We start from the raw sequence: 26,977 nt of genomic DNA on the forward strand, positions 1-26,977 counted from the left end.
CTTACATACACCTCTAACAACATCCTAGACTCACACTCTTAAATGCACACGCACACACACACACGCACACACACACACAAAGACACTGCCATAAAGACTTGACAGATGAAAAGAATGATGAACAGATGACTGATAGATTAAACATGTAAAAATGAGGAGAGATTTGAATCTCTTTTGGTCCCTACCAGGGTTGCAGCTGTATGTCCCCAATCCTCTTAGTATCACTGTTTCAGTGTACATTCCGCAATAAAATGTGTATCAGGGAGTTAAAGTAGGGGGTGTGAGAGAGAGAGAGAGAGAGAGAGAGAGAGAGAGAGAGAGAGAGGCATAAAAATAGGTGCGAAGGAATGATTCAGAATGAAAGAAGTGAAAGAAGGCAGGTGGGGGAGGAAAGGAGAGAGAATGAAAGACAGGGACAAAGTGAGAGGGGAAAGACAGAGCGACACCTCTCAGAGGAAATCAATGAGTTATGTAAGCGACGGGATCCCAGAGAAGCGAATGTCAGAAAAATAGAGATGAGAGAGAGAGAGTGAGAGAGAGCGAGAGAGAGAGAGAGAGAGATGGAGGATGGTAGCAAATAGCCGATGACCGAGGCAACCAGTGACGGACAGAAGAACAGAAAAGCCAAGCCACCATACGAGATTCCCTTCTTTGCACAGCTTAGCATGGTTCAGGCAAAATGGCATGAGGAGATAAGACTGTGATGCATTATCACACTGGTGCTGCTTCGGATTTGCAGGTTACAGCATTCCAGTGAGCTGTTTCTGACTGAGGGTGAGCTGCATTTGGCTGAATCACTACTGCGGTTACATTAATAAGAGCTTTTACAGCAATAGGAGACAATATACACTGTAATCTTGCTCAGTGGACTCTAGGTCACTTTAAGAACCTGGAAATCTTCCAGCTTGACTTGTTAATGTTAACACAGCTAACGTTAATGGTACATGCAGAGGAACAGAACCAATATCATACTGAATGAATAAACAGGTTAGGAATTCTCAAAGTGTGGCAAACAAATCCGTTATTGGAATATTATAAAGGATCTGCTTATATTATTTGTGGCCATTTTGGCCACTTTACTATCTGTGGAGGAAGTTTTTGCCAGTGTTTTTTGGGTAAAACTGTGAAGAGCTTGGCCCAGGAAAATAAGTAGGATTTACATAAAGCGATGTGATATGACTGCTCAGTAGCTGCAGTTCCAGAGTGAAGAACAGCAGACACCTGCAAATATGAGGATGTGAACATTCAGTGAGATGCAGTTCAAACACTAAAACCCTTGGCTTGTGGTGAACACCGTCATCCAGCACATAAAATAATCCAGTAAAAAATGTGAAATGTTTTTAATGTTTCTAGATCTTGGTATCTATCGCAAGTTCTTTTCAAGTGCATTATAGAACAGGAGACAATGATGTATTCATAATATGTTTTCTTCAAATTATGTAATAACAGGTCTGTTTCTCTCATTTAAAGTTTGGAAAAATCCTTGACCTGCTTTTTACACAAGTGCTAAGATCGGCCAAGGGTGAAGTGAAAGAATGAATAAATTATGACAGAAGGATGCTGCACCTGGCCAAAGAAAGCTCGAGAGGGGTGAGTTTGACTGCTGAGACCCTGTAATGGCTTTCCAGATTGAGTCGTATCAAGTCAAATTCATCCCAGCCATCTGTGACACGCATTCACTCCCATGCAAGGTCACTGTGATTTCAGGTTACGGGTGACACTGCCCTCATACCAGTGTTCAGCATCAAGGTTAACACTGTAGACCAAACACTCTGTCCTAATAGCCTATTAGGACACAGTGGTTGGTTTAGGCTGTACTAAAGACAATTTAAGAGAAGAACAGAACAGTACCAAAGAAAAATATTTTGAGTTGAAGGGGATTCCACCCCCCCCCCCCCCCCCATGAAGCAACACACGCATTAGCAGAGTTGATAGCTGACGGGCTTGCAGGCGGCTGACGGGCTGGCGCGTACCTGTCCTGGTCAGCGCTGCGGAAACGCGGGAGAATCATTTGGCGGAAGCTGCTGGTGCGGTCCAGCTTGGGCTGGCTCTTCGCTCGCTTTATAGAGCCCTTCAGCCTTCTGCCGAGGAAACTCTGGAAGGCAACAAATAGCTGCCATTAACGCATCTCAACAAGAGTGGAGGGGGGAGGATGCAAAACGAGCCAGAAAATAGAAATGTGTTGATAGGGAAAATGCATTGTTTCAGGGCGAAAAAAAAAATAAAATAAAATTTATATATATATATATATATATATATATATATATATATATATATATATATATATATAAAAATGGATTTAGGGGATCTTGGTTTTAAACAATGCATATAAAAGGTCCTATTCTGGGAGAAAATGTGAAGTGAACATTTATATTCAGAGAAATTAAACTGAAAATGGGGCAATAAAACAAAAACATGTTAAATAAGAAAATATATACAAACATTTAAAAAGCAAGAGGCTAAATATAAATATGAACGTGTGCTTCTACTGTACCATACAGTGTATGACATAACACTCAAACAAGCCTGCACTGTCCCTGGATAACCAATAGTGGGGAGTGTTGTTCTGCAAATATTCTCAACCAGTAGAACGACAGCTACAGAAATAACTGTTCTCAACATCAAACAGTAATGTCAGATCTCAGGATCTCACTGATTCCAGTTTCAAAAAATCAAGCTCTCCCTAACTTCTCACAGCCATTTTGACTTGGAAAAGTTTTGAAAATTTTCAGATTTACATGCTGTGACATCTTCTAATTCCAGACTTCTAATTCAGCTATGTTTAACCATAGTTATTTCATTTAAACTTGGTGTGACAAGTAGACATTGTTACTTTCAAACAGGAGCTCCCATCCCCTGTGATGTGGATCTGGCCAGAGGAATGGGAACAGGAGGTAACAATGGGTTTATTTTCCTCCGGATTGACACTGTCTCCCAGTCTCTGGCTAATAACCTTCCACTACCCACACATTTTTACATAATGTTAAAACCAGGCAAATGTACATATATTAGTTCATCTGTAGAACTAATTATTTGTGTAAGTTGTAAAAATATTTGACATAATGAGGCGCAAACAAATGAAAGGTAATTGCACTGAGGTGAAGAGTGAAGAAATGATAAGCTCATCTGTTCTATAACTATTCCTGCAGTCTAAAGCTCTGTGTACATTTCAGAGGTGAAATGTGAAGGAGAGTATGTACAAACAATGTCCATGTTCAGTCTGTCGAAGGCTAAGGGTGGTTGGTATAGTGTATTAAGAATACTGCTTCTCCTGTGGGGGACTGGAGTTTAAACCCCGTCAGGGCAAGTGCACCACTATATTGCTAAGAGGCCTTGGGTATGACTCCTAACACTACATTCACCTAGCTCAGTAAAATGATTGAAATTGTAAGTCACTCTGGGTAAGAGCATCTGCCAAATGTAAGTAACTCAGCATTTTACTGTTTGAAACCATTCCGTTTGAATCCCTTTACTTGGAGCAAAGAAGACGAACAGAATTCCTACCATAGAGAAGTATGGTGTTCTTCAGTGTCATGGGTGCTATTAAGCTGTTTATGTTTTTATCTGTTATTCCTTCAAAAGAAATATTAAAATAAGGAAATAGAACCAGGATTGCAGTAATACGTTTTGAGATATTATTTAGGAAAAAGCTAGTAGCAAGGTAAGGTACAGAGAATAAACGTATACTTCATAGTCCAGCCAGTGAGATTAAGCAGCCTCTCACATTTGAAACACTGACTAAGGTTTTGGCTCTAGAGCCAAACATGCTAGCTTCCCCAGTGACTAAGAGTGTTTGTCTGGCACCTCGGAGCCAAGCGCAGGCGTTTCGCGCTGGCGCATGGTGTGGCCCGGCCCACGTGTGCAGTGCCACGTGGCTCCTTGTCGCTGCAGGATCACGCACCTCAACAGAGGGATGACATGAGACGCAAGGTCTCGCCCCGAAGACGGAGCTGGAGACCTTTGGCTCCCAGGTCTGGTAAGAGGTGGGAGGAAACGTGAGGGAGGAAGAGCGTAAAAGAAAGAACAGAGATGGGGGTGGTGGCGGTGCTAGGGGCGTCACGGCGGTGCTCATTTTTGGTGGCGGGGGGGATGGCGAGACACGGAGGAGAGAGAGACAGCGATAGAAAAAGGCATATATATATATATAGAGAGAGAGAGAGAGAGAGAGAGAGAGAGGGACAGGCAGGTGGTCCCATACTCTTGGCAGGTGCGCTGGAAGCGGGGAGGAGGAGTTGGGGAGCCAGGGAGAAGGAGCGTGATGCTGGGAGCGAGGGATGCATACTCACAGACTGTCGGAAGGGTTGGGGGGGGGCAATGGGAGGTGTCTCCATGCTTGGCTGCCTCCCAGTAGCAATGCTCTTCCGCCGGACCCGAGCGTGGTCTGAGATACAGGGAGCAAACAGAGACAGAGAAAGTTGATCAGTTCGGAGCTGAATCATGGAACAAAATCATAAAGTGCTATATCTCCTGCAGAAAACAATCCAATATCCATAGAATAGATATCCATAGAACGCAGGATAGAATATAGTAATACAACAAACAAGTCAAACAAATCTCATGTCTATGATTAAAACCACAGGAAAGTGGTTTACTGTCACTCTGGCCAATGTAAGTTACAGCCATTTTTCCAGCTCACAAACCAGTGTGAGCTTCCTTGTTGCTGTGATATTGTCCATTCTTGCTACCATTAATTTATATTCATTTCCTTTATTTGTTAGCTACATTAGTCTAATGGCATTAGTCTATTGGCACTAGTATTTTATCAAGTTTTTTTTCACTTCACTGACAGTGTACATGAAAGAGAGTGTGTGCAAAAATCCAGAGTTTTGACAGGAAACAGAACCGCAGTCACGCGAGGAAAGCATTTTATTGACCGGCGTCCTTGAGTGTGCGGCCTCTTGGGAACAAGCGGTCTGCGTGAGGGGTGAGCCGCGTGTCGTATGCGTGATGGATGTGGCCGTGGAGGTCTGCCCGTCGCTCTGGACCGTTGAAACCGTTTGCTTCCGAGCAACAGAGACAAATGAATGGGCAGCGGAATGAGCGCGGAGGCGTCGCGGGAGGGGGGCGGCCGGGGGGGGCTGGGCGAACTCTAGCAGTCAGCTTCGTCCACCAGGCTCGAGCGCGAGAGCGGAGAGAATCGACCCGCCGGCGCTGTGCTTTTCCATCTCTATTCTCTTCCGTCGGCGCAAACCCTTACATAAATCGGGCTGCAAACACCGCCCGTCTCTCTCGCTATCGCTCGCTCGGTCTCCCACTTTCCCCCCCCTCTACATTTCTCTCTCTCTCTCTCTGCCACCCTCTGCATCTCTCTCACGCGCACACAGTTTGTTCGCTTTCACCCACGCACCTCTTTTACATAATTCAAATAGTGCATTTATCCATCTCTCCTCTCAGCCTCTTCTCTGTCTTTTTCCCTCTTCTGCTTTTTGATGTGAGCTTGTCTATTCTTCTCCCTTTGCACCTCTATTCTCTTCTAGGCCTCTCAAGATGCTTTCACTCCCTTTGTGAGTGGCTCCCCCTTTCTCTATTCTTCATCTCAAACAGCACACCTCAGAGTCATACCTCTTCCATTTCACAGCATTACAGTGTTATGCATTCACCTGACACTTCATCAGCTACACCTACCTTACTGGTGCAATTTATATGTGTACAGTTATACACTGCAGGCCATCTGTTTTCATGCACAGTTCGGCAGTCACCTTCTTCATCAGTGGAAAACAATGAATAAACTGGATAGAAACTGTTCTGACTCTTGTTGCCTGGACACATTATGTTTGAGTTGTGGACCCACATTCTTAATAGTGATAACACTGCCATGGCAATGGCACCGTTGTGGGTGTTGAGCTGGAACAAGGTTATCAGGCACAGCAGAGCTGCTGGGGTTTTTCATGTGTCATTGTCACTGCTGGCTTGAGAGCGGTCTGCCATCCAAAAATATCCGGTCTGTGGCAGCGCCGAGGTCAGAAACCATGAGCTAGAAGGTAGCTAACAAAAACAGTGCATGGCAGTACATGGGTTACAGCCTTTAACTGGACCTACATGGTGTTTTTAATAAAGTATGTGGTGAATATAGTCATACGGCCAAACAAACCAGACTTTGAAAGAAACATGTATGAGCAGCTAAGCACATTTGACTACAGATTAGTATATAACCAACCAGTTACTGCTCGTTGTACAGGAGACACAAAATGAATGAAATCAGTGAGCAAACATGTAACCAATCCGAGTGTGAAAGGCTAAATCTCAGCATAAAGTGTCTGCTTACTCTTCACTCGACTCAATATCTTCATTTAGGAGACTACTCTCCTCAATCATGTCCCAGTTTGGATGCACTCTATTTAAAGAAATGGTGCAATTAAAAAAATCTAATTCATCCAGTTTCTTATCCTTATCTCAGATATGGTCTATCAGCTAAGTCTAAGTTTTGCTTCTTTACTTTGCCAAATTCTGGCCTCAAGATGGGTAATCTTTCCGGATCTTGTGAGTGCTGTAATTTCGCTCCCTCCAGAGTTATCTGCTTCAGCACAGACCACTGCAGGACCTCCACCATGGTTCCCCCATAATCCCCTGCTATGTCTCTGCTGGCTAAGTACCCATCCCTCATCTACTCGCTTACACTGGGTGTCATCAGCCCTCTGCAGTGTCAGCCATCACATCCGTTTTGTATTTCATCCTTCATCAGCTGCCACGGTAATTCACCTCAACTCAGAATATTACAAAGGGAAGAAGAGACAGCAAGCTGAAGCTGGAGAATGCCACCGTCACTTTATTACATCTCTATGGTTGCTCTTTTGCTAATCATTACATTTTTTTCAATGCATTGAACTGTTGTGATGCTCTAGCTGTGTTGCTGTGACTAGCAACAATTGAGTTTAGATCACATTTTGAAAAGTGTCCTGAGGTGTGACATAATGTCTGACAGAGGATTAGCATTAGCATTACCATTACAGACTGTACCCCATCTGATGGCACATCACCTTCTGCCATTTTCATCAATGGTCAACCCGAACAACAAATGTTATCAACACTGTCATGGTCATGGCTGTTTCTGTATGCTGAACTAGTACAAGTTCATCACATACAGCAATAAGAATAATATAAATAACAGAAAAATTTTTGTCACCATAATGGTTATAAAATCTGGAAAGTTCCATCTGATAAACTTAGCTGATATAACTTTATACAGTAAAACAGAATGACTCCAGGAGTCAAATTAGCTGATGTGATTGATGTGATTGTCACTGACTGATAGGACTGTCACTTGTGACGGTCACTTGGCAATTATTAAATATGATTGTCATTTCTCAATTATTAAATTTCCACAGCTCAGAAATATAAAATAAATATAAAACATTCCCTACAAAGTTGCATAAATATTACTGATAACAAATGCGCTAATTGGACTAAAGTATGGAAAGGTATTATAAAGGAATAAAAAATAGAATAAGATATTGTAACTCCTAAATGCTGTTTATACGACTCAGACTTTACATTGAATAAATTGGACACTAGTTTTAAGGACTAGACATCTAAAGGAACAGCTCTATGCAATGTAATGAAAGAAGGAACACTGCCCAGTTTTGAAAAGCTTGAAGAGAAACACTTATTAGAAAAACAAGATTTATTGGTATCTGCAGACATTATGTTAATATGAAGCTAAAAAATGTAACTGAGACAAGTTCATGTCTGACAGAACATAGAAGAGCATATACTTCAGATATTGGCAGCAGAATTATTTCATGTATGAATAAGGGTCTGTCAAAATTCCGAACACATTTGACTTTGTACATTAAAACAAAATGGGAGAAGGAAGAAGGGATAAATATCTGAGGAAGAATAGATGACAGTGTACCTATCAGGTATATATATCCTTCCAATTTAACCTTAAATAGCTTTTGCTTAATATGATACATGGCTTCCATATTTGCATGTATTGGTCAAGCAAGGCCCTGTATTCAGTAAGTAAGTTATTAGCCCTGACAATATGTAGAGTTATTGTTCAAAACAGCATCAAATCCATCACTGTGGTTTTCATATATAACATTTAATGAAACATTATCAGTGTTTCATTAGTGGAATGGTTGCTAATACACGTTTGTTTCACTGCTAGGTTGAGAGGGGTGAATTACTCAGAAATATCCAGCCAACAGTAGCACTATCATCAGTACCTCTGATGAGACCACTGATGAACAGCTGGAAGATGGCTAACGCAAACTGTGCTTGGGATCAGCTTCCTTTATGTAGTGTTTCTAATGAAGTAGCTGGGCGTTATTTTATTATTTATGATATTACATATTTTATTATTTATTACATTCGTTTATTATTTATAATATTAATTGTTTTGTCCTCTGTGATTGCAAAATAACTTAATTGTAAAATAACACAATAACACAATGACATATCACAACGAAATCATACATTGCACATAGCACTATGCAAGTGGTATTATAATTAAATAGCCAGATTCATTTTAATTACTGAGACCTCAAACAAGTGCAATAAATTCCAAATTCCCAACAGTCTTCTCTGATTGCTATGGGAGTTGCAAGGATACTTGACTGACAGCTAGGATCAAATCCCAGGTGCATGGCATACAGCAACTAAACCCATTTCAGTGGTGACACATACAACTGTGGACAGTAACGAAATACATGTATTTTGTTTCACATAGCTATAGATTGCACTGAAGTACTTCTTGAAGTATTTTACTTTACTTGAGGATTTCTACTTTGGAGACTTTTTACTTTTCCCTCCACTACACGTCACGGCAACAGTTGATATGCCACTACATTTATACAACACCTGTTGTTCCTCATTAATTTTAAGTGAAAGGAAATTGTAGTATAAACAGTGGATGATGATGATGATGATGATGATGATGATGATGATGATGATGATTTGCTTTCAAACTAAAGGACACAACCAGAGTATAATGAATGTTTTAATTAGCTGGTTTTTCTTTGTTCAATAGCAACAGCTCAAAGAACACAAGAAGGTACACAAGCCAAGTAAATTTGAAAAACCCTTAACTCAAAATTGACAATCTGTCACCTTCCTCAAAAAAAAAACTGGAAAATGACAGACAATCCATCACTTTCCTCATATCGCCAGTGGGCCTACCTGAAGGAAAGTTGTAAATTTCTGGAATAGAAGGATGGAAAAGGATGGAAAAATTGAACAGTGGTGCAAAATCTTTACTGACAGCTGTCATAGTAATAAATTGACAAACCTAAATTAAGTAAATCAGTAATGTGCTTTTGTACTTTTATATTATAAAGGGAAGGTTTCTGGTAACTGCAAATAGACTCCTTACAATGCTAAAACAATTTTAAAAATTACTGAAATATTAAAATAGTATTTAAAAATATTTTTTAAAATATGTTTATTAAAATATATTTTATTATAAAAATATTTTTAATCTAATTAATTCTATCATTAATAAACCATTAAGAAACATGCATTTTGATAATTAGCCTATCATTATGGTCAATAAACATAAAAGAATATTAATATTAATATATAATAATTAAATATTGATACTTGGACCTCAGTGCTATTTTTAAACCCAAATAAATTATTGCAATATTATACAGAATTGACTTTCTTTTATCCCTAGTTATGCTATACCCAAAGACACCATTTTACTTATGAAACATGATGACATCTTAAAGTATTTACTTTTGTACTTCAAATCAAATGAAACAGTTTTTTAAAAAAGAGAAAAAGAGTTAAAAAAAAGTAAGCAGAGTAATTCTTCTTTGTATTCAAGTAGTGTATTCCCAGGGTTATCCACACACTTTCACTCATTTCTGTGATATTGCCCTCTCTAACTGAGGTCCCAAAGTGGCCTTCAACCAGTCCAATGCTCATGCTCACTGCATTAATGACCTGGTGAGATGTACTTGTGACCCAGTGTGGCTGTATTGGAAGCTCTGTGTATGTGTGTGCGTGTGTGTATGCTCAATGCCACCTGAGAGTCTGACCTAAACGTTTATGGCCAGAATAATGGCTCCATTCAGGCATTTGATTTGATGATCAGATCACTGGGCAGTCTCAGTTAGTGGCCATTCGCAGGGAACCATGATTGGCCCACCTGCATAACTTGGTAAATTGTCAGGCAGCGCTCTGGTAGTCTATTTGAGTCAGCTGCTGAGTGGGTTTTTGAGCAGAGGTAGGAAGTATCAAAGTATATGTGCTTCATTAATGTACTTAACTCAATTTTTCAAACATCTGTACTTTCTTTGTGTATTTCTGTCATTTAATACTTTTTACTTCTACTCATTACATTTCATAAGAAAAGTCTGTGCTTTCTACTCACTACATTTTAAAACCAGGCTCTCATTACTACATTTTTATTTACCAAATTAATAAATTACAAAATTATTATTTATTATTAGAAAGGTCCATTCAGACACCTCACCAAATGCTATGTTGTTACAATATATACATATCTGCACATTTCTACAGGTGTGATTGGCTATTTTCATAGCATAAATGCACTGCCTCAGGAGCATGTGAGGCCTCTTATCAGAGCAGGACTGATTTTCGGTCCTGATTGATTTTTTTTATTCTGTACTGACTACTAAACCCACAACTGGAGAATTTTGAGAATTATTATTTTTGAGAATTATTTGAGAATTAGAGACAATTTTTTGCTGAACATCTCTTTAATCTATGTAGGGTTATATAATAGTTTTCGTTCCTTCATTTTAAATACACACATGTATTTAAGTGTATTTAGTCTATTGAGACATGTTTAAAAATGAATATGTCCTTAATGTCAACTTTAGCTTCATATCAGTTGATTTGTGTATCAATTCTATTCAGCTATTAGTTTTTTCTTGCCTATCCCTAGTGTTGCTTATGTATTAGTCTATCTAAGCCTCTAAAGATGGTGCCACCACAATTTTTGAAATTAAGTCAATGTTGTTGTTTTGGCCTTAGCATTATGTAAAAGATAACACTAAACACAGTGCCTTGAAAACAGAAGGGGTAGAGGCAAAGAACACCATCACATAAGAACACCATCACATAAGGCAAAGAACAGAGTGATGTTTCCATTGCCAAAGCTATTTCATGCTTTGGATGCTTTGGTTGGTGTTATCTTAGTTATACAATTAGTTACAAGCTATTAAGCAGCATTTATAAAAATTATGGTTTTTTGGACGTTTTGGTTTTTCAAACGAGCAAATTCAGGTTTTTTTTTTATTACTTATGTAACTTTTTAGTTTTCTACATCCACACGAATAACCATTATTACTGTGATTACCTATCAGGTTTTGCTCTACAAGATGTTTTTTAAAAATCTGTCATTTGTGTGACTTAGCAGATGATGCATGCAGATCTAGTATATACCATTATATACACTCAAAAGAAACTCAACACTCAAAAATCTCAAAAATCTATTTTTAAATGCTTCATAGAAGAGTACTTTTTAACTTTAGATACATCTACAAGCATCTCTGTCCTTCAGTGTAGGTAGAGAGAGCCAAAGCTCTAGTTGTTCTCCAGTATATTTACATTTATGGCATTTAGCTGACACTTTTATCCAAAACGACGTACAATTATGACTGAGTACTACTTGAGCAATTGAGGGTTAAGGGCCTTGCTCAGGAGCCCAACAGTGGCAACTTCCAATAACAAGTCAAGTATCTTAACCACTGATCTACCACTGCCCCCTTCAGTACCCTCCAGTACAGAGGGTAAGAGGCCCATCCTTTTAACAGTAGGGGGACATAGGAAGCAGGATACACACACTGAAAAGCATTACTCAGGCAACAGAAGGACCGTCATACCACACAAGTAGGAAAAATCGAAAGAAACGCAGCCAAACTCACAAACTGTCCAACAAAATCAAACTAGATAACACGCCTGGTGTTAGTGGGAAGATATGCAAGATCTATACCAGGCATAAGACTCCACGAGGTCTTGGTCTTCCACACACTCCCAAAACATTAGTTGGTCAACAACAATCATAGCTGGTCCAGAGGGTCCACCTAGTGATGCACTGCTTAGTGAAGCAGGATATGCAACTCCACAGTTATATGATGATTGTGAGTGGATGCACAAGAACTGAATGGACTTCTTACTGCATATTGCAGGTTTCTCACTGGAAATGGATTAATATGCAGTGTACTTGCCAACTGATTGTCTCTGTTGCTGCAGCGTCAAGCACTTAACATTCCACTCCAAGGGCTGAGTAGCTGAGAGTTTGAAAGTACTGAGTTGAACGGCTTTACAAGAAACTGGGAATGTCATACCCCTTTTTTGCTACACCACTTTAGACAAAATATTAGGTGCCTCCTTGCAAACAGCCACTATGTCCTCTCTTCAACCAGGTGTGTGTAACTAGATGTCACATGATGGCTGTAAAACAGGTTGCTGTTTACATGCTGTTCTACGCATCAATGCTGCTGTGGGTTTGCACGCTGTAGATAAACTTTCATTTCAAATGTGTTAAGTTAATTCGGAGCATTTCTGTACAACAGCCCTCTTACCGAATTCATGCAGATGAGTTGGCCGAAAATCTAATCCACTGTAAAATCAAGTCAAATCATCTTTACAGCCCATAGTAGTGATGACATTATGCCAGGGGTTACATAAGTGATACTGATCAACATGACACGGATTGAAAGGATGACAGATTTCCTTTCTGCCTGTGTTTAATCAGTGTCTCTGGATCAGTGTCTACCTGTTTGCTGATCAGTGCAGTCCCTCAAACCTTATAAAAGTGCATCTGAATCAGTAGAAATCGGGTCAGCTAATGCATCCTATTTAGAAAAATACATGAAAAATCAAAAGATATCTTATGTTTTATAGTCTATCTTATCTAGTCCATCCAGTATTCTAAACATCTTCTTTTTTGACAATTCCAACAAAATTAGTCTTTATTAAACCAACTATATACTTGGTAGGTTTAGAACTGAAGGACTGACAGAATAGAAAAAATATCTCAGTTGGTGTTTCACTGCATGCCCTTAAGATTCTTTTCAAAAAACTGTAAAACCTGAAAGAGCTTGTACCCTTAATAAGCCACTATTGAAGATGTCTATTAATTATGCCAAAAACAGCACCAGTAAAATGAGCTCAATAGGTCCATTTATTTCAATTTCTCACTCAGTCCTTTTTGATACAAATCCAGGCTCTTTATTCAGTTGCCATGGAAACATTTCCTGGTACCTTACGTTTGACTTACGGAGACAGAATAGAATGCAGAAGTGAAGGCAAACAGGGTGACAGTCGAACCTCTTGCAGCATAGCCAAATAGCCACAACTCCACTGCAGGGAAGAAGACCAGCAGCAAGGCTCCACAGCTATACTGTACTGGCATAGTGGCATTGCAGTAACCCTATTGTCTATAAGTGCTGCAGTAAGTGGCACCACGCAGGTCTAACATCAGTCAATACGATAATCAAATGTGCAATTCACATCTTGCCGAGGCAATGGCATATCCGTTTCTCTAGCATAAGGGACATAATGGAATACCACAGTGAATAATGTTTCAGGCAAGATAAAGCCTCTGATAGTCTTACGTGAAATCCTGCACAACGATGTGCTCTTGTACCGAGTAACAGCAAGAGTGTGCATGCATGTGTTTGAGAGGATAAGAGTGGGAGGGAGTGTGTGCATGTGTGTGTGTGTGTGTGTGTGTGTGTGTGTGTGCGCGCGCATGCACACACGTGTGTGTTTTTGTGTGTATTTTTTTGTGCTTTTTCATTCTCAATGTAAATCTGATGTCAAGCTGCAAGCTGAGGCGTGTGGGTGGAAACAGCTCTCAGCTTACTCCCTTTGAGAAAGCAGGCAGGCAAAAGGGAGAGAGAGAGAGAAAGAGAGAGAGAGAGAGAAAGAGAGAGAAGCATGAAAAAGCAGAAGCTGATTTGCACAGGGAGAAGGATAGAGTACTCGCATTGCTTTAACAACTACATTACAGGCATGGTGTCCTCAAAAGAAATTAGCAGACTACACCACTGGCATGCACTTCAACCAGGAATGAAGGAATGATACTTTCTGGCAGGCTGCCCAAGCTGAGTAAAATGTGGACCAACTGAGACTCCATTCCAGTTTAATGTTGTGCTAAATACAGCTGACTGAAATTTAGAAGTTTATTTAATTGAAAGCAAACTGTTCAATTTATGACAAACTAAAAATGACAATTTGGTATGTCTGTGCGCCAGCAGAGTAGGTTTTTTTTTTTTTTTTTTAATACTTCCACCTACTATTATTCTAAGGTATTTTGCCATCAGCTGTAGATGGTACCAGTACAGTACCCTATACTACCATCATAAAATATTTGGAAGTTATATGTACAATTTAACCGGGCACTGCAAAGTACAGACTTTCTAAAAAGGCAGACAGACATCCAATCACTAAGGAGACTATTAATGTTAACACAGTGTTGCCTAAGGTCTTTTCAAATGTTTCTGCCCCACATTTAGGTGTTTCTAATACTGATGCATTTAAAGAATATTTATCAGTTCAATACTGATTAATAACAAAACATTTACATAACATCATACAACCTGCATACACTTACAAATACTGAATTATTCAAATTAATTATGTAATGTGTAATAACAGTAAGCACATAGGGGCACTGGTACAGGAATCACCTACAATAAAGTTTGACCAAGCTCTTTTTCAAAGTTTTATGCAGATGTTATCAGCCCCAAAGTATTTCTCTCAATTGTTCAAGCACTGGTGATCTGATAGAGCCACATAATTATTAATGTCAACAATTATTAATTGATCATTATTACTGATTATTAATATGACTTGATATTACTGAGTGATTTCCTTGTCTGAAAAATAAGGAATCAGAAAACCGCAGAAAAAAGCTAAGTATGACTCATTGACAAACATGCAAATTAAGTAGGCATTCATTTCCTACCTACAGTAGAAACGGTGTAATGGAATTTAATTCCTCAGTTCTTGTAAATTTTCCCGTCTTCCGCTCCTGCACACTGGATGGACAAAGACCTATGGTTGCCCATGTGGACGCTCCAGTATGCGCCTTTTTTGAGTGTTTACTCCAGGTGTCTTGATGTCTTGATTTCTGAGATGATTTGAGTTTTCTTTCCGGTTACATTCCCTAGTGTGATTGTCCATGCCATACATCTGTCTGACACATCTGATTCTGATCACAGGTGTGCGTATGCGTTTGTATGTTATTTGTATATAATAAATTACAAAGGATCGAAGCCATATTTCTGATACTAAAATGCTTAATCACATACACTTACTCAAGACAAACAATATCATATTCGATCATTCAGTAAAACGCCGTTAGAACCTCAGAAAATTTCTAGCCAAGTCATGCATGCTATCTTTAACAGTCTCCAAGGGAAACATTCTGAACTTCAGGTCTTTAATTTCGATGTCACCTAAAATAAACCGCTGTTTATGAACCTGAGACTAAAACCTTAAATTTAAGCTTTGTTTAAAAGTGAATACATAAAAGTACATCATACATATCCAGAAATTACAATAAAGACATCTATTAGGGCACTACTTAATTCAGTAAGGCTAAAGTTAGATTATATTAACACAACGTAAAAGAAGAGTTTGCTAAAATGTCTACTACTATTTGTTTTACTAGAATAAAATAGTTGACGTTGTGGTATTTAAATATTGTGCTGTTATACAGAATATATATTATCATATTTAAAGACGCCGGCCGCGATCAAGCAGATCTTTTTCCAGGCAAAAAAAAAAAAAAAGCGATCTCGACGTATCCGATGTATTCCAGAGAACCAAAGGCTGTAATTCTTCAGGAAGGCGCGGCTCATTCCTCCATGTGCGCTCCGCTCCGCTCTCTAGCACCGCTTGCGCCTGTTCCTCGACAGGAAGCCACGCGGAGGGCTCCGCGTCCTCGGCTCCCTCCGGCTTTCTTTGCCGCGACCCTCTCACAGTCCTCGCGCTGAGCCGCGGTCCTTCTGCCGTTTCCACGATAACCTGCAGAAAGTCTGTGGCGATATTCTCTCATGTTTTAGTTTTGTCTATGAATGTAAAGTCTGGGTAGTAATGCAGTGTTATTCGGCTCGTTCTTGTTGAAATGAATACGTCGAAAGGTCCCTAACAAATCATTACCCGAATCCAAATAAATGTAGTCATTTAGCTGAATTCTGAGATTACTAGTAAAACACGTTCGCTTTTGACTATGTAGCCAAGAAAACTTGTTTCGCGTAAACCTGAAACTTGAGCATGATTGTACGTATTTTTACGTGTCTATGTAACACAGAGAGAGAGAGAGAGAGAGAGAGGGGGGGGGGGGGGGGGTTGCGCTGTTCTATAGTAATTTCAAAAATAACGTGAAATCTTCAGGTCACTCGAGCTGAAAACGGTCCCAGCACGAGGTAGCCAAAGGACGTTTTAAAATGCTCGTTTTGAGGAGGAAAAAACGTCCCACGCCGGCACAGGATATCACCTCGTTAGGATTCTCCTGCACAAACCACGTCTACCAACCAGGGACGCGCAGAGCTCTCCAAATGAAGACGACTTCTCAAACCTCTCAGGACTACTTTGAGACAAACAGTAGAGAGGGTGGTAAAAACATTAAAAGAAACACGGAGCGATTCCAGTCGGCGAACTGACGAGAATTCCTGTCCTTACGAGACTGTGGCAGCAGTTCATGAGCCTGTAATTCCTTTAGACGTATTCCGGACTATTTCTTATCGTTTCCCAGTTGTTTAAGGCTTGGATCGTTCAGGTACGATGCAATGACCAACGTCTAGTCTTTCTTCTCGTATGACTGCCTTTCTCTCTCACCCACTCTCTCACTCACTCTTACTGTCAGTATTCGGCGGAGGAGAGAGGGGTAGAGTAGCAGACGTGGGGAGGTGGGTGGGGTAGCGATGGGATGGAGAGTGATGGAGAGTACTCTATATGAAGCCTAGAGTGAATCTCTCTCTCTCTCTCTCTCTCTCTCTCTCTCTCTCTCTCTCTGTCTTTCTCTCACAGCTTCACGTACACAAATAGACACAACGTTTTCACACAAAAACATAGCCTACAGAGTGAGAGATAATTCTGGTGCGCAAATACTTGAAGGCAATAGGAGGAGGGGTTCACACAGACAGGTTACGTGTGGGTGGAACGCGAAACAGACACACACACACACACACACAGACACCCACACACCATTTCACTGAACACCGCCTGCTCTACAAATGACCGTGAAGATACAGTTCTCTTTTTTCATAAAAAAATCCTTTATTGAAAATTACAATTCTACAATCACGGCACAGCAGCGCCTATAGCAAAACCGCACAAACTCATGCTTATTATCTTGCATATAACTGCCTTCATGAAAACAATCTCAGGAGGCCGGGTAAAGCAGTCTGCCGGAATGCTTTAAGGAAAACGCGTTTTGCGAAATGCGCACTTAATGGCTTTATCACTGATTTAATCAAGTAAAACGAAAGCGCTTGTGTTTTCAGTGACCATGCGTCTCCATGACAACTGCATGCCATGCCCACATGGAGGAAGCAGAGGAGGTAACAGGCCAGTATCCATTCTGTCTTATGGACAGATGGTATGGACGCCTAAGGTGATAGAAATGAATCTCCCTTAGTAAGTAAATCTAAATAAGAAGATGCTTTATGCGTTAGTTGTAAAACTGCTTCAATGCTTTAGAGTCTATTATACCAGGGTCTGGCAACATATCAGTTATAGTCTACAGATACAGTCTACTGTTAAGAATCTGTCATAAATATAGCAGGTTAACAAATAATAATATAGGTGAACAAAAAAAGTCTATTCAATATAATGTATTTTACACTAATAAACATAAACTATACTACAATATATACCCACCTTTCTTGTGTGGCCACAATCACATATACAGTGATATAGGTTCCAAGAGTCACACTGATCTCTTGTCCTTTCATCACTTACATTCTCTCATCCCTCCTCCTCAACTCTTCCTCTTTTCTTTCTCTCCAACAGTCTGCGTCTCCTCTATAATTATTTCCATGGTTACCGTAAAAGATGTGAGCCCGAGCAAGTGTACAAACGTCTTTCCTCTCCTCTCTTTTTATCCATGCCACTTTTTCACTTTGTCTGTCTGACTGTGCTTGTTAGCATACAATTACTCATCCACATCAGAGAAAGATGTGCAACCTCTAACACCTTCTCCCTCACACTCAGCACAGGACAAAAGTGATTGTTCTGGAGCAGCCTCTGTAATGTGGCACGACAGATTTCTAAAATGGTCACCACCGCTCATTCTGCTGCTTTCATGTCTGAATGAAGTATCCCTTAAGCCAAAAATGTGGGACATGATTTTACCACACCGGTGCAGTTTTCATCAGAACAACAGAAGACCTGGCATTAGCCTTATTGTACCAGTGCTCCAACTGTGCCTAACTCATACATGTGATCATTTTCCTCATCTTCAGTCTGACAGTCTTGTACAACACCGACAACATCTGTTCCGGGAATCTGGGCAATAGGGGGAGGGTCTACCAATGGCACTCTCAGAAACACCTTTTACAGTCACTGCAGACGTCTGCAACATTTGTAGTACAGTGGAACTCAGGTGCACTTTGTGAACAGTGGGAACTCTGCGAAAAGTCATGCAAACCACTGCTTTTTGACTTATAGTTTTCCTATTATGCAAGCCGTAAAGCCAGAGAGATTTCACACCGAGAAGATATCCAAAAGCCTGCATCAGTGTCTGAAACCAGTAAGAATTCATAATTCCATACATCAAGCATCTAACTGCATGACATAATATAACATCATGCATGTATTACTAATAATAGAGCTAATAATAAAACTAGATAATAATAATAATAATAATAGAATAAAGATAGAATGATAGAATAAATCTTTTGGAGCTCTATTACTGTAATAGAGTTTTTTTAGAGTACTAATATATGATTGTACTTTGACTAGTTAGCACAAACTAGACCTTACTTTACTTTCCTCCCTTTTGCCAGGATTAGCATGCAAAGATGAAAGCACTCGTATGTTTCTTTTGGTATTCCATTATCAGTGCAATTTATTCTACACATCTCTCTTCATTGTGTTTACAAACACCACAATCCCAGATTAACTTCGGCCCAATTGTTTCCTATCCAGATCTATGGTGCATTTCCAAAATAATAATTGTTCACATCTGTGTGGTGTAAGAACATGCTGAATATGAATAAAAAATGTTAGATATTTATTTTCTGTGTGTGTGTCAGTCTTAAGAACACCCTTACACAACTGCTGGGTCTAAGGGAATCTTGGTTCATCTTTCTGATCTTGCCTAGCTTCAAGATGCTGCATCTAGAGGGGTGGGAGGTCTGTGTCTTGCAGTGGCTGAAGTGAATTCCTGACTGGATGGCAAACCATTGAGAATTCTGACCTTTCCTCAGCTACAAGCAGAGCACATCATTACTTATGACATTTACACATATTAAAGTGGAAGGCATCTGTAGTGATGGCCATGGACATGCAACAAGCACATTCATTTGTACTCTGACTCTTTTCCAAAGTGTTTTCTCTGAGATTATGTCTCCTTGTTCAAAAAAAGAAGTGGGGTGATCTTTATCTTTATTCTACCTAGTCCAAGTCCAAAATGACATTAAAAGAAACAAAGTGAGTTCAAACTGTAACCAATTGGAATCTCATCTAATTGGTTCCAAGGAACTAACCAAGATAGATGACGTCATAGTTCTTACATCATTTCCGCAATGAACTAGCATGCTAATTGTGGGTTACATCCAGACCATAGTTAAATTATGTGAAATATGCTCACCCCAAATGTGTTTACATCCAACCTGACCTCACCAACAATTCACAGAAATGATCATGAAAGAAGGTCAAGATGGTTTTTTTTTAAAATTCAAGTTGGTTTTTGTATGTCATAATGTTCCTTGATATACATTAAACTTTAACAGTCAGCAGAACACATCAGAAAATAGATGACATATTCTGATGCAAATCACACTAATGGGTAGGTGGAATATTACTGATTTACAAACCATGGATTGCATTACTGCAGTGGTTTATAATCCCCTAATTCTAGTCCATGGGACCACACATTTGTGTTACTACTTCTTAATAACACACCTGCCTCGGCTAAATAAGGGCATGGTCATTATGGTGATGTGCTGAATGAGGTGTGTTAGAACAAGTGAAACAGAGAGTAGCTCAGTAATAAAGTTGTGAATATGAGGAGTAGAGCACAGACATAACGGGCAGTATGCGGTAAACATAAAGCGAAGGAAGTGGGGGGAACAGACAAGAAGGTTGGCCTCCAAAGGATTTGAGCTAGTTTGAGCATGAAGAAGAATTATGGGGAAATGAGGACACCTGTAACGTGGGAGGGGTGGAGAGTGAACACACTTGCGAAGTGCCTGTGCCTTGGATGTGATGCAAAACAGAACTAACTAGGGAAGCCATAATATAAGGGACGGATGGGAAAGTATAACTAAATATGTTAATAACAGACACAGACTAACAATACCGAATAGAACAAAGAATAAACAGGCAAACATAAGAGTAACATGCTAACAGAACAATAACAGGCCAATAGGGTGAGGGCAAGACTTAGACAACAAAGTGAATAAACACTAAAGAAAGACTAACGGAGAACAACAATGATAAATATAACTATGAGCATTAAGACTTGGACAAGCGAAAATAACACAGAACCGGGCTACGTAAGATAAACAAAGAATATTCAAGATGAAGACACAGGTAACAGAACTAAATATGAAAACGAGACAACACTTGTGTACATGAACAGGGGAAAGCAAACCTAAACAGAGCGAAGAGATGAGAGTAAACCGAACGGGAAAAGAGAACAGAAAAAGTTTGACGAATACTCACAGAAAAACAATGTAGACTAAAACACAAAGAGAAAATATTACAGACAAGGGAACTAAGAGAACTAAACAAGGAAAGCAACATAGACAATGAGGGTAACTAAACAGGGAGTGTGGGGAGAAAACATATGCATGCAGGGCGAGGAACGAGAAGCAAGATTAAACAGGAGATCACTAAACACATCAGCGAGGACAAACGAGATCTAACCAGAGACAATGATCGACAAACAAGAGACGCAGGAATGGGGCTTACATAGGAATGCAATTAGGGATGAACTTGGATCAGCTGGAGAGGAAGGGGAGGAGACAGGGAACCATGGAGAGACAAAAACAGAAAACCCAGAAGTGACTATGTTGTCAGGGAAACAGGGAACGCTCTGGTCTGCAGACGTGTCAACACCCTTGATGCGTGCACAGGGCCACCTGACTAGGCGGAGTGCCAGGCCCCTAGCGTATTCTGGGATGCTGGCAGAATCACCACATTGGCGATGCCATGAAATTGCACATGTAGGTGCACGCATAAGCATTAATGATACGGCACTAAATATACAGGACTAATAATTGGCTTAAAATGTAAACAAACATGTATGAATAGAGAGTCCTTATATCTAAACTACCCTATGTGAACATGTCTTAAATGAATAGTTTATTTAAAAGTCAGATTTAAACAGTTTTACCTTTACTCCAAATAGTCCTAGTTACCCAAGACATGTTTGGTGTTCAAAAGTTTCCTTTTAAGTTTTGCAACGGAACTTGTAAGTTCCTGTAGGTAACACGTAATGGATATCTATCTCACCAGGAATCTTTTCTCTAAATTTTCCACTACATTACCTACATTAGCCTTGTCACTCTACTAAAAAAACAAAGAAGAAATGGTCAGACCCCAAACATCATGGCTGGTCAATTGTGTTTGGGATGAGGGGAAAATTTGATTTTCTGCCAAAGCATACCTTTATCAGATGATCTGCTCCAGCAATCTCCATCCTGCTCGGCACCTACAGTGAAGAGCATCACTTCTGCAGTGACGTTTACAGTGACTTGTGAGAAAGGGGAAGAGTGCGCGCTAAGCTTTAGCTTGTCAACCCTACTGTTCACTCCCCACTCAAGGATTTGCACCACTGGGCCTTCCACCACCGTGCTGTGTGCACACATTCAATTAACGACACATGGCAGCAGCCTCCACAATGGAGTGAAAAAGGAGAGTTGTAGAGACTGAGAGTTGGTGATAAGGCCACTCTGACACTAGCCTGATGCTGAAGAGACATGGGAGGAATACCATGTGCACCCTTGCTGTTATACTGAGCAGGGCAGGCCTGTCAAATCATCAATTTGTATGTCATAATTCCTTAGGGAAGCATGATAATATTGGAACCATAGTGCCATTTATGAATAATTGCCTAAAAAAAGACAGTTTTGGAATTTGTTCAATATTAGGATGTAGTTTTACTGCTGTTTCATCCTGAAGGCATTAATTCATTAATTATGGGGAGTTCCAGACAAACTGCTAAATCAGAGTAGCTGTGTATTTTAAAAGGAAAGCACTGTAGGTTTACATATGCTGTGATGTACCACTTGTTTCTGACATCCTCAAGCCAGTTCCTGAACACAGGACCACTGGTGGGTGAAGATTTTTGGGTGTTAGACTTCTCTAATCCAGTAGAGACACTGACACATGTACAAACTCCAGTAACACTGCCCCACCTCATAAATGTAGCAGCTCAGTACCCTCAACCGTGCTATTGCCATGTCAGTGTTAACAGTGTTCTGAGAATGGTAATCGGCATGCAAATAAAATCCAGCTGCATTTCTTACTGCAATATTAATGCCACCAGCCTAGAACTGCCATCTGAGGGCAGAATCGCCACCAGTCGTGTGAGATCATCCTTGGTATTCACAGCTCACTAACATCTTTCATTAAAGGTTTGTCAAGCATTGAAGCTTAGGTTGATGCCTGCTGTATCTGCTGCCACTCAACCAAATCAGGTATCCACTTAACCAAATCAGGCAGCACTGAGAAGCATGCTACTGAACCAAATCGATTTAGCTTTTTAATAAAGGATAATGATGAAAAACTGTTGATGGAAAGAGATATGGGGGTCAGTTGATTTCTGCACTGAAATCTGAAGTATAAGTTTTGAGTATGTGCTGAAAAGTAAACAAAATTGCACACACACACAAATATATGCACAATATTTGCACAATATATGCTATGGTGTGCTTGTCTCCCCTGTCGGAGATTTTGTTTCAGCCAAAAGGTAGAAGAAGATTAAAAGAGGCAGGTAAACTGCCAAGAAAGTGATGACAGTACATGACAGATTAAAGCTCTCCAGGAACGAGTGCACTCTGAGTCAGACTGCAGTCTCATAAGAGCTAGCTGTTCCTCACAGGATACCACATTTTTCCATAGGCTGCCGGCAGCTCAAATGGCCAGAGAGGAGCTCAGTGCCTGTCCATTGCTTTCACCATTCTGCTGTTTGATGCACTCGTCTCATGTCAGAGGTCACCGGGGATCAGTCCATAACACACAAATACACACACCCACACCACACTGCTAAGATCAGAGGAGCATATTGTCTCTGACAATAGTGATGGTCGGTTCTTAGAGCTGTGACGTGGAAGAGAGGACTTGGATGCAGTTTTATGCAACCCTTACTAGAAGACAAGTTCTTGTTAACAAGAAAGAACACTTTTCATTTATCACACAATAAGACTGGCTGACAAAATATTTATGATATTACATGAGCTGATTAGAATCATTGATCCCTTCCTTGATTCAATGTCATTACGTTTTTAAAAGAAAACCCACGTGCTCTCTAATCCTCTTTATTTGCCAATCAAAAAAGCAGCTCCTGGTGGAAGCCAATCTGTATTCGATTTGTCCTCTGAGCCGAAGCGATCAGGGTGATTCAGCACATCTTTTTCATGACAAAGAACAGCATCCAAAAGGTGAACCTCCAGAGCCAGGAGCAGCAGGCTACACACATCTTATATGCTGCAGCGCGATAACAATGACGATAGAAAGAATGTGATGCGGTAATGACCCCCGAGAGCTGATGACAGTGGGGGTGATCATGATTATCATTCAAATTAATTGATTCATTAATTGTTTTTCATTCAAAAGGACTCAAAGGCAGGTTAACGTCTGATGACCTTAATCTTGTTAAGTATCATATTCACAGTCTGCATCTAAAACAAAAATCAAATATATAAAATAGAGTATAGATTAAATGGAGATATTAGATGCCAACTACCAATCTCAGCACCCAAATTAACAAACAAGATCCTTAAAATATGGAAAAGCAAAAGGTTATTATTATTATTACTATTATTGGTTACACTTGAATAACACCCTACTCAGAACCCAATGACACTTTATAGACAACACACTGTACAGGGATTTTACATCCAGTCAACACACTAGAGAGACGCAATGAACAATCACACATACTATACTCTCAACAATAAACCAGAAACCAGAGATCTTTTTAAATAAAATATTTAGTTTCTCTTTATATACTAGAATCTAAAGAGCTGATGAATCTGAACAATGATCACTTATAGACATGTGGTTGTGTAATGCTGTGTTTGGAATTGTGTTTGAAATTGTAGTGCTAACTCAAGTTAGCATGTATAGAATTATGACAGTATTCTCTGCTACATACAGGAGCACTGCTGAAAAATCATGATGTGAGTCAAAGCAAAACTCTGCTTCTCCTAAGATGACCACAATGAACACTGATTGGGTACTTTGAAAATAAGCAAGACAGGGTGCGAAGATCAAAATGCAGTTTGTGGGATATACTCTAGTCTAGTCCAGCCAGACCCATGAAAACCAAAGATGATAATGTGAATAAAAGCCAGTGGGAACCAGGTCCACCTGATTAGCATAATGCCAGCTGGCTCCTCTTGGATTTCATGCTTTAAAAAAAATTAGGTAACACATTTAGTCAACATTAAACTGAAGGGATTAAACACAGGCCTATATTCAAATTTCCCTGGCCTCTAACTAACAGTGCATTTCATGACACAGCCCCAAGCGTTAACCCGTGTGGGCAGAGCAGCTATGAGCAGTGTGTTCCCTGCTCATCCCTGCATCTCACCATCATGCAACTGTGCAAGCCCCAGCTTCTGCCTGAGGTGTCTGGATAGTGGATGGGGCTGATTTAATGAGCTGACATATCAGACATATCTGTCCCCTCTGCCCCGTGACCATAGGTTTGAAGCCAGAGCTGTATTTGAAACAACTTGTTAATTTACCCCTTTACATTCCCTATATTCATAAAAAACAAAACAAAAAACCCCACTGATCTCTGAATGGGTAAAAGGTAGTTAGACATTATCATAGTGCAGCCAGTAACTTAGCAACCAGAGAGTCAGACCAGAGAGTTAGAAAACTTAACACGTCCAAGCTTTTTACAGTTAGCATAAATATGGATATGCTAACATAATAAACTGAGCTTGAAAATACAAATTGTTTCCCAATAGGTTAAATACTTTGACAAGATCTTAACAAAGTAATTTTCTGGTCAGGGAAACTGCACTATTGCATGTTACCAGTATAGCAGTGATTCTGTAACCAGTCAACAAAGGCTTACAGTCAGCTCACAGTTTTTATCCCCAGCACACCTGGGTCAGGTAAGGACATACATTATTTATTATTTATGGAAGGGAAATAGAACGAAAATACTGGAGTGGGAGTCCAGGAGAGCTGTGCTGGGAACAGTGGTGCTCATCATCAGTAACTATAAATGCTGGACTAGGAGTCCAGGAGAGCTCTGCTGGGAACAGTGGTGCTCATCATCTATAATTATAAATTGCAGAGTACTGTATACAATATATAATACAGACTAAATGATGTGTTGCCCTGACAGAGTGGACATAGCAACAACAAAAGCATTTTGACAATACCAAAATATGAGTGTATAGTGTCTTTGATAAGGAGAAGTATATGCGTACTTCAGAAAATAAAAGTTTATAAAACTCGATACTGGAAGTTCTACAATATAGGGTAGAGAACTCAAAGCTGAGTTCTCACATATGTGCTTAGGATTGCTGTTTTAGGAATTGTATAATTACTCTTAACCATCAAGAGAAAGTCTGTGCTTAGTAATGAGAAGAGATCAGGCTACTGGCTTTTTTCCAACAACACAGAATGAGTTAATTTGAGACTTACTTACTTTAAAGTTCTTACTTTAAAAAGTATTTAAAAGTTAAAAAGCACTAAGCATTTCTGTTGTCTTTGGTGATACCTCTGTTGCATGTGAACAATATCAAACCAGTTTATCAAAAGCATAATATAACAATCCTGCATCAGACAATAAAGGTAATAACTTAGAAAAAGACATCAGCCATATTAACAAAATATTTTAAGTATTGAATTTTTTCTTTCAAAACCTTTTAAAAACATTTAAAAACCTTTTTTAGACAGATAACTATAAAAACCTCAGATTCATGAATATGAAAACAATATTATGCTTATTATGTCAAAGCCTCATAATGATTATATTATAACTCCATCAAATGTGTCTCAGAATCCCTACAGATCTGTTTGGAAATCCTTCACAAAGATATTAAAGACTTCCAGAAAAGGGATTTCACCTCTCAGGGTTTGGTGGCAGCTCACACCATTTCTAGCGCTCTGAAATGTGCTCTTTTGACAGTGTGGTGGGTGGCTCATACAGAACTGCCACCTGCATGCTGCTGTCTCCAAGGCCACAGCTTTACTATGATTGACAGAAAGTAGAAAACTTGAATACACCATTAATCGATATACATAAGTTGATACATACATAAGTACATAAATATGGTAAATGATGGTTCTTCTAACATTATATATGTGACGAATAAACCAAACTTGATTATAAACTGTTAGATCTGTTACAATTCATGCTATGGTATGTTATTTTATAAATGTTTATATTAATATGTGATTTCTTTTATATGAGTAACCAATGCATCAAATCACACATGGCACGCATTTTTGGTTTTGCTTGGAGATACACTATATACTGAAGCTTGTGCATAAAATTGTGTGCACGATATTGCCCAGATTACCATTGCTATAGCACATTAGCTGCAAAACTTTCTCACATTGGCGTTAAATATCATTAACAACATTAGCAACAAACCTAAGAGTACTGTTATAATTATACCCTTATATAAAA

At 39.6% G+C, this 26,977-nt stretch overlaps 1 protein-coding gene across 7 annotated transcripts in view; it reads right to left on the bottom strand.

Annotated features, from left to right (window-relative positions):
* The window catches only part of syngap1b (synaptic Ras GTPase activating protein 1b), an 88,254-nt gene that overhangs the window by 27,378 nt on the left and 33,899 nt on the right, over positions 1-26,977 (bottom strand). For all 7 annotated transcript variants that reach the window (XM_081714537.1, XM_081714546.1, XM_081714541.1 and 4 more), the window contains 2 exons: positions 4,287-4,381; positions 1,974-2,095 (listed from right to left, as the gene is read on the bottom strand). In XM_081714537.1, coding sequence (XP_081570663.1) covers positions 1,974-2,095; positions 4,287-4,381 — 217 coding nt within the window. The remainder of the gene's footprint in view (positions 1-1,973; positions 2,096-4,286; positions 4,382-26,977) is intronic.

Source organism: Electrophorus electricus, chromosome 1 (genome assembly GCF_041902795.1).
Source record: "Electrophorus electricus isolate QZ-2024a chromosome 1, ASM4190279v1, whole genome shotgun sequence".
NCBI lineage: Eukaryota > Metazoa > Chordata > Actinopteri > Gymnotiformes > Gymnotidae > Electrophorus > Electrophorus electricus.